At 39.6% G+C, this 14,125-nt stretch overlaps 1 protein-coding gene across 3 annotated transcripts in view; it reads right to left on the bottom strand.

Annotated features, from left to right (window-relative positions):
- Positions 1–14,125, bottom strand: part of UGGT2 (UDP-glucose glycoprotein glucosyltransferase 2) — a 186,003-nt gene that overhangs the window by 99,822 nt on the left and 72,056 nt on the right. For all 3 annotated transcript variants that reach the window (XM_002918641.4, XM_034665381.1, XM_034665382.1), the window contains 4 exons: positions 13,641–13,791; positions 5,556–5,675; positions 4,607–4,692; positions 3,911–4,046 (listed from right to left, as the gene is read on the bottom strand). In XM_002918641.4, coding sequence (XP_002918687.2) covers positions 3,911–4,046; positions 4,607–4,692; positions 5,556–5,675; positions 13,641–13,791 — 493 coding nt within the window. The remainder of the gene's footprint in view (positions 1–3,910; positions 4,047–4,606; positions 4,693–5,555; positions 5,676–13,640; positions 13,792–14,125) is intronic.

The following is a 14,125-nucleotide window of genomic DNA, read 5'->3' on the forward strand; positions in this document are numbered from 1 at the left end:
TTGAGAAATTTATTTGCCCTGGCCGCTTTCAATACTGTATCCTTGGATCTAATATTTGCGAATTGCACTATTACGTGTCGTGGCGTAGGTTTGGCATGGTTGAGCATGGGAGGGGTCCTCTCTGCCTCTTGGACACGAATGCTTGTTTCCTTTGCTAGATTAGGGAAGTTTTCAGCTACAATTTGNGCTACAATTTGTTCAAATATCTCTTCTAGACCTCTGTTTTTCTCCACCCCCTCGGGGATGCCGATGATTCTGACATTGGAACGTTTCATTGAGTCAGTAATGTCCTGTAACCTACATTCTTGAGCGTGGATTTTTTTGAGCCCAGATTCTATTTTAGCTTTCTCTTCTACTAACCCATCCTCCAATTTGCTGATACGTTCTTCTGCCTCATTCACCCTGGCCGTCAGAGCCTCTAGTTTTGACTGCATTTGGCTCATAGAATTTTTAATTTCTGCCAGATTCGCTCTCATTTCCGCCCTTAGAGATTCTATATTCTCAGTAACATTTTTGTTAATACTTTTTTCAAGTCTACTCATCATCTTGACCACTGTTACTCTGAATTCCATTTCTAATAATTTGGTTACATCCATATCCATTATTTCTGTGGCAGAGGCCACAGACTCATTGTCTTTTCTTTGCTGGGGGGGATTTCTCCTTCTCGTCATCCCGATGAGGAGAGGTTGCGGGGTTGTCCAGAGCCCAAATTATTGACCGGGACCCAGGCCGTGCACCCTTGTTTTATAGGGATCTTAGGGATGTGGGCTTCTTGATTTTTTCAGCCTGCCTTCTGGGGGAGGGGCCTGCCTCTCCGATACTCAGGCAACCCTGTTTGGGTAGAGTTTCTGTGTCCCCTGCGAAGGGGCATGGGGATGGGCACACTGTGAACTGGTATTTCCAGGCTTTTGTTCTCTGGCAACTTTCCCTGGCGGTTTGTTGTGCCTCTTCTGAGAGAGCAGCAGTGGCAGAATTTCAGCCTCTGTCTCAGAACAGAGGGATCGTGGACCGTTCTCCACTGATGTTCTGGCCACTTTAACTCTGTTTCTGTTGGTGCTGCTCAACCCTGCAGCGTCCCGGAACGTGCGCCCCACGCCCAGCATCCCAGCCCTCACTTCCAGGGCCGGCGCATCTCTGTCCTTTGTGTTTCTAACACCGCCAGCCGCCCCCACGCGCTCTGGAGCTCCTGGTCTCAGTCTGGTTCCAGTGCGTGCACCGGAGTTCAATTTCAGTCTCGTCACGCGTTCCCCGGCTCGCAGTCTCAGTCTGCTCTCTCGCAGGTGCCGGTCCTCGAGTCCGCCTCCTCCCCCGTGCAGGTGGCTCCCACTTTCCAGTACCGGAGCGCGGCGGCTCCCTTCCCTTTCTGTTTATCTTCCGATATCTGTGCGTGGTTTCATGGCTCCCCGCTTGGTACCTCAATACTCAGTGCTGGAGATGTTCATTTGTAGAGATCCAGATGTATCTTCCTGCGTCTCAGGCTGATTCTGTGGATGTTCAGGCTGGTCTGGTACCTATCCAACTCAACTCAGGGGACCGGGTGAAAAAGGGGTCCCCTACTTCTCTGCCATCTTAAGTCCCTCCCTTTAGTAATTTTTTTTTACCCAGCAAGAATTCTTTCTCTACCTGTGAATATTTTTATTTTGATGTTTTTTCAAGGATCATAGCTCATGTTAGCTCTTGTTCAACTTCTGAAAACTGACTTATTTCATGTATTTTGTCCAGTTTTATACTTACTTACCGTGAGATGGTTAATCTCTTGTCAATTACCCCATCATAGCCAAAAGTTGAAGGCTTAAAATACTTCTGCATTCTCAAACATGCATTCAACAAATATTAATGAAGTACATAACATACCTTTTTTTAATCTTAATCTTGCAAGGTAGGAAGTGAAAATTAAATTAGTAAATTTGTATAGCCACTGTGAAAAGCTGAAATACACAGTCTGATTGTTTTACTATATAAATACTGTACTTACTGACATGTGATAATTCTCTATCACATGTCAAAAATTTTCATATGCTTATAATTTTGACCTACTATATTCCTTTCTCCTGATACTATATTCTTAAATTATCTAATTTAGATAAATTAATTTGCTCATTGAAAGTAATGAAACAATATTAAAGAGATTTTATAATTCACTTATTTTACTAAAAGGCTAGATGTTGCTCAAATTATTCTTTTTTTTTTTTTTTTTTAGATTTTATTTATCTATTTGACAGAGAGAGAAACAGCCAGCAAGAGAGGGAACACAGACAGAGGGAGTGCGAAAGGAAGAAGCAGGCTCCCAGCAGAGGAGCCTGATGTGGGGCTCAATCCCAGGACTCTGGGATCACACCACGAGCCGAAGGCAGACGCTTAACGACTGAGCCACCCAGGTGCCCCTGATCAAATTATTCTAAATTAGTGAAGCTAAGTCATCTGAAGGATACAATACAATACATTCCCAATAGAATGCTAGCTCAATCATCTTTTGGTTTTCTATGGGCTACAAAAATTTTAGGTTTGAAGCATCCATAGGTTCAAATAACCACGAACATTTGCACACTTCAGACCCTGGTGGATTCTAGTATGCTGTAAATATTCCTTCCTCACACATTTCCCCCTCTCCTTCCTCTAATTGCTTAGTACAACTTGTAGGCTATGGCACATATTTAATACTTTTATGCCATGTATACTGTATGGTAACCTATGGTTTCAAGTATAATTTGGTCTTCCAAGATATTACAGTATTATGCTGAACATCACAGTAGATAATTCAAAAGGCCAGTAACTGGAGAAGTACGAATTCACATGCAAACTTATGTCTGATACAAACAGCTTCCAGAATAGAGAGTCAATGGAGAGAATTAAGATAACTTAGGTAAGGAGAATTTCAAAAGGTCCTCAAGTTTCTTAGTTTTGACTATCATACTGATCCTTTCATAATAAGGTGGCCAGACTTCAATAAAAGCTATGTCAGTCTAAGTTCCTTATAAATTCTTACACCAGTCAGTTAATAAAAGTAATAGGCTGAGATACAAGACTGACACGTAATCCACAGCACTACTTCACAGAACAAAGTGTACCCCCAAGTCACGGAGGCACTGGTAGTTTCTAACGCCCCACAACAGGGAGTTCTTGAGGTTTCAGTGGTTTTCCCAAGAGCTATGGAAGCAGGGCAGGGAATTTATAGAGCTTTGGTAATTTCACATTCACACTTTGAAGAACCATTCCTTGTTATAATAGTGGGTGAAAGCAAAAAGACCAATGTATTTTAAAATGAACAAAAGCTAGTTTTTAAGCTATGGTCTGACTTTCTTAATAACAATACAGTTAATATATATGTTTCCACAATCGGCCATAATAGTTTCAAAATCTCAATTATGAAATAATCTTCCCATTTCTTATTGTTCTTTAATCAAGTTCTTGCCAATTTCTAACTTTTTTTTAATACAAATTCAGTATCCATCCTGCTATTTCCACCCAATTGCTATCATGAAGTGATTTTCTTCTCCTCTGAAATTCTCTAGGAGTCTACATACTTTGTCATTTAGAATATTTAAGTTTGCAGTAATCTTTTTTATTCATGATTTTTTTCAAGACCCAGTTCAGGAATTCTTCCCTGACTAATCATTTTCTATGAGTATGTTTTCCTCTAAACTTATATATACGATTTAAATTCCATTAGCAGCTGGAGAAAGTCAAGCAAATTCACCTATTTTGGCAGAGTGTCAGTTGCCTAACTTATAAAGTGGGGACAACATTATGTATTTCAGTTGGGAGTTAAAAGAATCAAATTCATCATCTGTATTAATCCCAGGATTGTTTTTTATAAACTTGGAAAGATAAAAATAATAAATAATAATTACAGTAATAAGGCAGAAAAACCCACTATACAGTCTGAAGAAAGTATACCAAGCGCACTCACTAGTACTATGGAAATAAAGGCTTGTGATACGTCAAGTTCTTCTGCAATATAGTTGAAAGCTCGCCAAAGAGCAACGCCAACGTCATCTGCTCCATCAACTTCATCATCTGTGTTAAGAATGAACACAAAACCAATTCTGGGGAAAGAAGGTGAATAAGGAATGTCACAACTACCCCTTGAATCACAACCAGCCACGATTTTTCAACATTACTAGACTATAACATCTAGATGGAGAGAATGTGTTAATGGAGGGAAAGAGGGAGGGCTATATTTGAAGAGGTTTGATTTGTAATGTCTGTTCACCAACATCCGCCTATCTAATGGATTCCTCCAAACTGTCAAACTCTCTCTGGTGGTGATATCCTCAGATGGCCATGTTTTTCCAGAAAAATAAAGGGAAAGTATACTCTTGACACAACTTCAGGGAAATGGATCCATCTTTAAGCACCCAAAGTGATCAGATCATTTTCTCAGGGAATGAACAGGGTTAACGAGATTACTAAGCAGCTTTGATTAACAGAGTCTATCATAAAGATAAATGAGGTTTCACAGCACAGCCGTGTTGTGTCAGGTGTCAAAGACCACCCACCACTGCTTTGAATTCCAAATGAATACTCTGTGTAATACTCTGTGGTACAATGGAACATCACTGGATTTCTTTCAGCTGACCGCTTAATGTTATAAATTGACAATTACCTAAGAGGAATTTCATGATAATAGAAAAGGTGAGCAAGCTTTATAAAATCCAAGGCATATTCTTGAGCAGGATCAATAAACAGAACCTAAAAGAAAGTAGATAGTTTATCATCACTATTTTGTTTGAACGTTTTGGAATTTTCATGAATTTCGAGTTTGTTTCTGTCGCTAAAAGTATGAAATTCAAGGTGCAATCTTTTTTTAAAGAAATTTCTAGCAATTCTAAAGACTTTTATATAAGAAGGAATTTCATAGGTAATGAAGGATTTCTAAAAACTGAACATTTGAATAATACATGGAATTTAATATCAGATCACTCATCTTTTTTTGAAGCACAGCACAAAGTAAATTTTTTAAATAACAAGTGAAATACCTTATTCTAAATGTGCACTTGATTTTCTCTAATTTTTTTTAAAAAAGATAGTAACTGAATTTTGAAAAAATAGCATTAATATAACTGCTCAATCAACACTGCTGTAGGAAAGAACATATTCACTTCCTTTGTTGAAAAAAAATAAAGCCCCAGCTAAATGTTTTCTGCACATTTCATAGTTGTATCAGGTTATTTACTATTATAATAGTGAACTCATACGCATAGATGATAAAGTGATATTCATGTATTTTTCCCTGAAATGTAGTGAATTTTAATCTTTAGTTACTTCCTTATAATATAGAAGGAAAAATGTTCAATCAAATTCCTTTCAGAAAATGTAAACATTAACTCATCAATTTCACATCGGAACTGTAAAAGCACATCTAAATAAGAAGAGGCAGATTTTGTGGCATTGGTGGCTTTGGATGTCTCGTTGGCCAAGCCACTCAAGCTTGCTGCATCAGGCAAGTCTTCTCCTCTTATTACACAGATGACTATTCACCAAGAACAGGGTAATCCGGAAAGAATGCTGATACCTTTATAAAAGATGTATACAAAATTTCATATAAAACTCACCAAATTATGAAAATTACGCCTTATGGAAGGTATAGCTCCAGGGAACACAGGCTTTAGAAGCTCCTGGCAACTTGCAGGCCATGTGACATACAAATCATCATTTTCTAGGTCATTAATCCACTAGGAAGAATCCAAAAATCTGTGAGAGCTATATTAAGCTAATACTTAAGTCATTTTCAAAGCCAGCTTTCATTCTTTCAAAGTAAAAATACACAGAAATTTCTATGTTTCTGATTAAATATAAGAAGCCAGCTGAATATTCTTTAAATTAAGGAATATATTATGCGCAACAATTTTATATTCCCATGGTCTTTTAGATTAAGCCTGACCCTCCTCCCAGAACTGACTTCTTCTATTCATGTTTGTTTCTCATATTAAAAAATAAAATTGTACAGAAATTACTCTCCTTAAACCATTTGACAGAGATTAAGTCTTTATTTTAATTACTAGCAGTACAGGAAGCAGTGAGGTCCTCCACCTCCCTTCTCAAATTTTAACGCTTAGACGTAAGGAAAATAAAACATGACATCCTGGATGTCCGATTCTAATCAAGAGCTACTAGACTAAGCCACCTGCCCAAAATAATGCTAAGAGCTGGGGTAAACATTTAATCACTGTTTAGATGCATGGAGGTAGGGTCAACGAATTATGAAGGGTCAAGGAGTTACAATCCTTAAAGGCAAGAGGCACAGCAGACAAGCTCCACGTTCACCTCAATTCTGTCCCTAGGGAGATTTTCCAAATTGCAGCCTGGAAGAACTAATTCAAACAGAAAGTGACAGTCATACTGGGCTGGAAAGACAGAAGTTAAAATTAGGGTTGCCTAAATGGAAGAAATTGAGGGGATGGGGAAATCCAGGAGAGGGGGGAAAGTGCAGGGAAGAAACCAAAGAGTCCCTGTCTTTACACAAATTCCTCTCATTTGCTGACTAGGAACCTGCACATACCCATGGCAACACCCCGGCCCCAACACCACCAAAAAAGAAAGGAAAAAAAAAAAAAGAGCCAAGGGGAAACAGACACTGGGACTTTGAAGCTGCAGCCACAACACAGTAATGAGTCAGAAGTTAAAGCCTGAAGTGTTAAGACTTTGGCAAACACTGTACTTTAACTTGAGACACCGAGAGGGCTAGTCCCCCAGGAGGAAGGCACAAAGTGTAAGAGCTCCCACAAAGCCCAGAAACGTGCCTCGACAGAGCCAGGTGAGGTCTGGTACTCGGGCTGCCGCAGCAAACCTGACAAGCATTTGCTTCTGCGACTTTACATTGGTAATTTCGGGCTCCTATCAAAAACTACCATGCAGGGGCGCCTGGGTGGCACAGCGGTTAAGCGTCTGCCTTCGGCTCAGGGCGTGATCCCGGCGTTGTGGGATCGAACCTCACGTCAGGCTCCTCAGCTATGAGCCTGCTTCTTCCTCTCCCACTCCCCCTGCTTGTGTTCCCTCTCTCGCTGGCTGTCTCTATCTCTGTCTAATAAATAAATAAAAAATCTTTAAAAAAAAAAAAAACTACCATGCAAAAAAAAGGACCAAATATCAAAATGCAAGAGAAAAACCAGACAATACAGAGGGACCTGGACAAGGACTTTAAAATAACTACGATAATACATATATTTTAAAAAGAACAAAAATAGATGGAAAAATAGAAAATGTAAGAGAACTAAAAATCCATTACAGGAAGAGCCAAAGGTATATTCTAAATTTTAAAACTCTGTAATTAAGAACTGTAAGAACTGGGCCCCTGGGTGGCACAGTGGTTAAGCGTCTGCCTTCAGCTCAGGGCGTGATCCCAGCGTTCTGGGATCGAGCCCCACATCAGGCTCTTCTGCTATGAGCCTGCTTCTTCCTCTCCCACTCCCCCTGCTTGTGTTCCCTCTCTCGCTGGCTGTCTCTATCTCTGTCAAATAAATAAATAAAATCTTAAAAAAAAAAAAAGAACTGTAAGAACTTCTAAAGAAGATTTAACTGCAGATTGGACACGGAGGAAGATAGTGTTTAGTCAACTGGATGACAGATCAACAGATGTATATCAACCAAAGTGCACAGAGAAAATTAATGCAAAATCAAAACGAAGGGTGAGAGAGATGAATGACACAGGCACGGTCTAGTGCATGCCGCACAAAGTCCCAGAGGAGAGGAGACCAGTGGTGCCCAAGAACTCAGGCGGCCTCTGCAGTGATCCAGACGACAGGTTTTGGAGTGTTTAACCACATCAGAGGCGGTGGTTTCAGAGAGAAGACTGAGCTACTACCACACCCGGACAGTAGCTGTAAGAGAAGCAGGCCCTGCAGGGGAAAGCACAAGCAGGTGGGGAGGGAGTTGGCTCAGTCTGGGACACACTGACCAAGTGCATAAGGCACATGAGCAGGGGTAACAGGGTAAGCTGCAGCCATTTCTATTTTGTGGTTAACAAGTATCATGGGGCTCTGTCATTAGCTTATCTTCACTATAATCTGTCCTGATACCATGGAGGGGAGGAAGAAGGGAGAACTTCGGTCTCCCTGGAAAATTACGTAGTGGTGTATCTTGTTTATGTTTTTGAGGTAATTTTTGCCAAGATGTGAAGGCAATGTGAACAGTTCTAAAAATCCTGGCAATATGCTAGGAATGCCCCGTGAATTGGAAATCGCTATAGACTTGGACAGCAGTGTCTGGATCAGTTCACTGTTCTTCTATGGGAATGAGAGGCCGGTGGAGGGAAAGGCACCAAAGTAGAGGATTTGAATATTGGACCCCCAGGGTGGTTAGTTAATACTGGTTTTAAGTGAGAAATGGGCCGTATGCTTTATGTATCTGTCCTATTGAACTTGGTTAACAATTGGAGGTAGAGTCACTTTTAATATGTATCAAAATATCTGGAGGTGTTTACTGAAAATGCAGACTCCTTGGCCTGCCTTCAGACCTACTAAAGCAAGAATCTCAGAACAGGGCCTAGGAATCTCCATTGAAAACAAGTGTCCTTTGTGATTCTTACCATAAATACTAAAGGTAGAATACTACAGCAATGGCCTAATTTATAGCCTGGGTGTCGGGTAAACTCATCTAGGCGATACCCTGATCCATTTTGGAGAACTACTGAGGCAATGGAAATCACTTTGCATAGGTGCTGCAGAGACTGAACCCATTTTTACTCTCAAGTAAACTTGCAGAAGCTGCGACAGTAACTGGAAGAACGGCCTCACAGAGCTGCATGCAGAACTGGCACTGATATTCCAATGATCTACCGCTGTTTGTTTGGTTGGAACTCTGGCCTTTGCATCTACTGGGCTACCAAGATACTGAATAAAAGCCACTGTCATTAATAGATTAGAACTTATAAGACCATCTCTTCAGGGTCCAAGGACCTGCACTAGATGGGTCATGGTGTTAGAGGATGACTTTCTGAGAGAAGCGAAGAACTTGAAAGACTTATAATTTACATCTTTTAGGTTTTCTCTGGGAAGTGATGCCAGCTAAAATGGCTGAGTAAGGAATTTCAAAACTCCACCCTGACATAAAAGCAATAAGAAACTAGAAAATCACTGGGGGGAATTCAACATTTTAAGAACTATGAAAACTAACCAAAAGCTTGCAGCAACCTTAAGAGCATTTATTCAAGAAAAATGGCTGAATCTCAGAACAGTGAGATATGTGGTGTGAAACTTATCCTAGTCCCATCTCGTGCTCCCAAGCTTATCAGTAGCCTTGAAAAATGACAGCCTGAGTTCCAGTATCAATACTGGAGAAAGCGGAACGGACCTCATTCTGAAAGAATTTTAGTTTTTGTTTGAAATGTCTGCTGACTCCCTAGAAAACTGACTAAAAAGGCTTCTCTTTATCCTGCCTAACTCATAACAGTGTTAGAGCTGCTGCCCCATTTTGTGTAAAACAATTACGGGCCAATGTTTTAGTCACTCCTGCCTGCAGCAATAGAAAACAGTTGGGACGAAAGCAGAGCAACCAAAATCTAATAAGGAAAGGTTGGGGAATGAGATGCTTTAAGAAGTTCTGACATGTTCTTGGGATTCTAAAAGGCTATGCAGATGCCCAGGAAGACTGAGAAGCCCCAAGTTCTCTCCTCTGGTTGACTTTGGAGCTCTGTGTAAGCGAGAAGTGAAGGCTGAGGCGGATGAAGGCGCCTGGCTGAGGGTCCAATTCGAGCTGCTCCCCATCCATCTGCCACACACCCAGAACCCCCTATGCAAGAATGGGAGGCTTTTGGGATCCAGACATTTAAGTAAGTCTCTGTCCCATACTGAGCAGATGACTAGGTGAACGTAACAGAGACTTCTGTGGCCACACATAAGAAAGAATACAGGCTTTACAAAATTAGGTCAGAGAAGTCACTAAACAAGTAACAAAAAATGATAGCAAACAGCAACAACAAACCCAGGGAAGGTGAGAATCTGACTTTCAGAAGTGCCATACTGTAATATTCAAAATGCCCAGTTTTCAAAAAAAAATTAAGAGGCATTGAAAAATCCTAAAATAAACATAGGACAATTCTATTTACAATAGCATCGGGAAGGATAAGATACTTTGAAATAGGTTTAACAAGTATGAGAGTACACTGAAAGCTACAAAAGCTACATCACTGAAAGAAAATAAAGAAGATCTGAATAAATGGAAAGACATCCCATATTCATGGATCAGAATAAAGTGTCACAAATAATCATCTACTGAAAGCAAGCACTTTCTAAGTGGAAAAGTAAAAGTATTTAATTAAGAGACAAAACTTCCCTTAATAGTATGTAAAAAAAGGTATTTAAAATTAAGCTATTATCTAGCCTTAAAAAAGAATAAAGTTCTGATACGTGCTACAACATGGATGAACCTTGACAACAGTATGCCTAATGAAATACACTGGGCAGAAATGGACAAATAGTGCATAATTCCACTTTTATGAAGCACTTAGAAAAGGCAAATTCATAGGGACACAAAGTAGAACCGAGGTTACCGGGGAGTTTGAAGAGAGGGGAGTGGGGAGTTACTGCTTAATGGATACAGAGTTTCTGTTTGGAATGATGAAAAGGTTCTGGAAAAATGGATCATGGTGATGATTTTACAACACTGTGTATGTGCTTAATGCCACCAAATTACACACTTAAAAAGGTTATCTTATGTTATTTATATTTATATTTTATATTTTTATTATTATATTTATATTTATATTTTGCCTCAAAAAATTACTTTCCAACACTCTTAGAATGGAAAAGAATGCCTCCTCAGGTGTTCCAAGAACTGGGAAAGAGTCAGAGCTGTTACAGTAGAGCAGTGGGGAAGTGGACTGGGCATGGATGATGGGGACAGCAGCAGGGCTCCTCTTCCCAGAGGGCGGCCTCTGCTGCCAACCTGGGAGGACCAGGATGGTATTTTATGAATGGAGCCGCGAAGTTTCCTTAAGATCTATTTCTTCTTCAGAGTGGTCTTGAAACTTACTGCCCTCCTTTTCTTACTGTGGCCCATGCTCCCAGCGCTCTTCTACAAATGTTTAAAAGCATAAAGGCTTAAAATAAAAGTCCCAAAGTATTAAGATTACTAACATGGTCATTCCTTTTTCTGATAAAATATTTTTAGAGAAGACGTTTGTTAATTGAGCTTAAAGATATCCAAGTCAAAGTAAAATTCAGCCAATGACAGAATATGGTCTAAAGAGGAGGAAAACACAGTAACGATAAACTTTTATAACAAGGCACTTGGTGCTCTAGAAAATACAATGGTAACTAATTATGTAACTTGTCCTGAGTTGAAGGTCTTTGATGCCTCAGGGAATATACAGCAATTTCTTTGGTGCTGTTATGTTTCCATGATTCTTGGATGGTGGAACAAATTTGTAAGTGGGAAGGCTATTCGGGTAGGACTAAAGTACTGTAATAACTGAACATTCCCAAGAAAATCCCCTAAATATTTACATGAGACAATTAGCAAAATAGATAGGTTTTTCTTCCCATTTTTTTTCCTGATCATGTAAGTCATACATACCCATTGCTAAAAATTTGGAATTTACAGAAGAACATAAAGAAAAAACCCCAACTACCTATTAAACCACATCACCCATTAATAACATTTTGATTTATTTCCTTCGGATCCTCTGTCCATCTTTTCACATGATAATATCATGTGAGTCTGTATTTCTTACTTAACATGAGAGCACAGTCATTGTTCCTGGTTGTTGAAGCATGAATAAGCATAATTCTGATGTCTGAATAACATATCTGAGCACATGGATATACAATTTACGGTATTTTTCTGTTATATACGTAACTCATTTCTATTTTGTTTTAAAAATATGCAGTGATGATCATATCTCCAGGAATACTTTTCTCCATTTCCTACTATTTCTTGATGGTAGTTTCCAGTGCAATTACTTAGATCAAAATCTGTAAACGCTGGAAGGACGACACAGCTTTTGGAAATAAAGCTTTTTGACCTGCTTATTGTCACTTCAAATCTATTTTACTAAGGTCTTATTAAAATGCTGTTTTTAATATAATCTGCCATGTAATACTCTCATTTTCTCATTTCTTATAGTTTGACTTTTTTTACACTAATGTTAAATCATAATGGTGATATGGACATATTTATATTGATTATGTTGTAAATAGAATGTTCTCAGTTTCATTGTTAAAATTGTTTTACGTTGGTTTGAGACAAATATTTACTTATTTGTTCAAAGAATATGTTTATTGAGTACCTACTAAAACCAGGGACATAAATGGTGAGAAAAAAATGGGTAACATTCCTACTTTCAAGAAGTTTATACAGTCTAATAAGAAAAAAAGACATCAAAGAATCACAGGACAAAATTATAAAAATTAACTGTGCAAAGCATATAGAAGGCTGGTAGTTCTGTAACATAATAAATAGGTATATATACATACACACACATGTGTGTATATGGGGGTAGAAAGGGTTAACTCAGTGGGCCAGCTTGCTCACACCTCGCACATTCCCTTCCCTAGAAGGGCAGTTTCTGTGACAAAGGTTCTCTAGGTTGGCTTCTGAGAACTCAACTCTTGAAATGTTCTGATAGTTTCTCCCATGCTGAGGGCCTTGCTGCATGCTGCTCACTGCAGAGGCTTGTACAGAATTTCCGTGAACAACACGACTTATGATGAACATCTGCTTTTCCTCCGAGGGTCTGGAGCTTCAGTGACTGAGATCAGTCACGTGGGCATCATACGACCATATGACAGCCCCGTCGGAACCCTGACGTCCCAGTTCAAGCGTGTCCTCTAGGACTCCACGAGGAGCAGCTGCTTGGAAACTCCTGCCTGGTTTCCTCTGGACTTTGCCTCATGCTCTTTCTCTCTCTGCTGATACTGCTTGTGTTCTGCTCCAATAGACTGTAACCCTGAGTGTAACAACTTCTAGGCTTCCTGAGTCCTTTCAGCACAACATGGAGCCTGAGGCTGATCCTGGGGCTCCTCAATACAATGTGTATAGGAAAACATCTTCTAATCTGGACAGTTGAGGGCAGCTTCTCTCAGGAAGTACTGTTTGGAGCGGAAGCCTGAAGAAAGAGTGGGAGTTGATTGGACAGAGGGGAAACATGGCTTCCCAGCATGAGAGAAGGGAAAGTGGTGAGAGGAGTATTTCACAGTCTCAGAAATGAAAGGAGGGAGAAGGACCCTGACAGCCCTACAGGCCATACTGAGGCTGGGACGGCATCCTTGCTGCAAGCAGGGGTGAGGTGAGCAGACTCGCAATTCCTGCAGGTGATAACACGGACCAGAACGCTTGGAGGTCCCTGTAAGCTGGCCAGGCAAGGTTCTCATGATAGTAGGAGGTATTCTTACATTCCTCAGATTTTAATTATTTGATGTTTTGTTGCTGTCGTTCATGGGGTTACTTGGTTGTTCGTGTTTGGTTTTTTAAAGCTGGAAAGGATCCTGAAGGAGTGAGTTCTTGAGAGGAAATGCAGAGAACAGGAGGAAGGGGAGAGAAGATATGAAAATGAGGGAGGATGAGTCCGTATTTTCACTTTTCCTCTGAGTTCTCCTGAAACCTCTTTCAAATGCTTAAATTTGAAAGCCTGCCGATATTTGGTTTTATGTTAAGTTTTAAATCTAAAGGTTTTAAAAACAAGGAATTACATGAGCACTTACCATTACAGAAGAATGCCTAATATCTAATGCATAGGTATGGTCCAAAACATGTGAGTTTAATTTTAAAAATTTGCTCACGTCTTCTTTGTTGATCCCAAGATTGTGGAGGCCATTCATCATTTTTCCTTCTAGTTTCAGCATATCCAAAAGACTTTCAAAGAAAAGAAATAAGTTTTATTTTGATTTGCCAAATTTAAAAAAAACCCTTTAAAGTTTATAGCTTTCTTAAAGCATTAGAAATGAATTCACTGGTATTTTTATTAACAGCAGGAAAAAATATTATTAAACTCATTAGCAAACAAGACAAGGAGTTCTAATTAGTTACCTAGGGTAAACTCATGTTGACTTTTTTGTGTGTGGTGACAAAATCTTATTTAAGAGTTAAGGCAACAAGGTATATTTATTACATTCTTAAGCAAAGAGGTGAAGATATGCTCACTCTTGAGTGAACCAAAAATAAAGGGAAAAATAAACTAGGTCACTAT

The sequence above is a fragment of the Ailuropoda melanoleuca genome, chromosome 7 (genome assembly GCF_002007445.2).
Source record: "Ailuropoda melanoleuca isolate Jingjing chromosome 7, ASM200744v2, whole genome shotgun sequence".
In the NCBI taxonomy this organism is placed as follows: domain Eukaryota; kingdom Metazoa; phylum Chordata; class Mammalia; order Carnivora; family Ursidae; genus Ailuropoda; species Ailuropoda melanoleuca.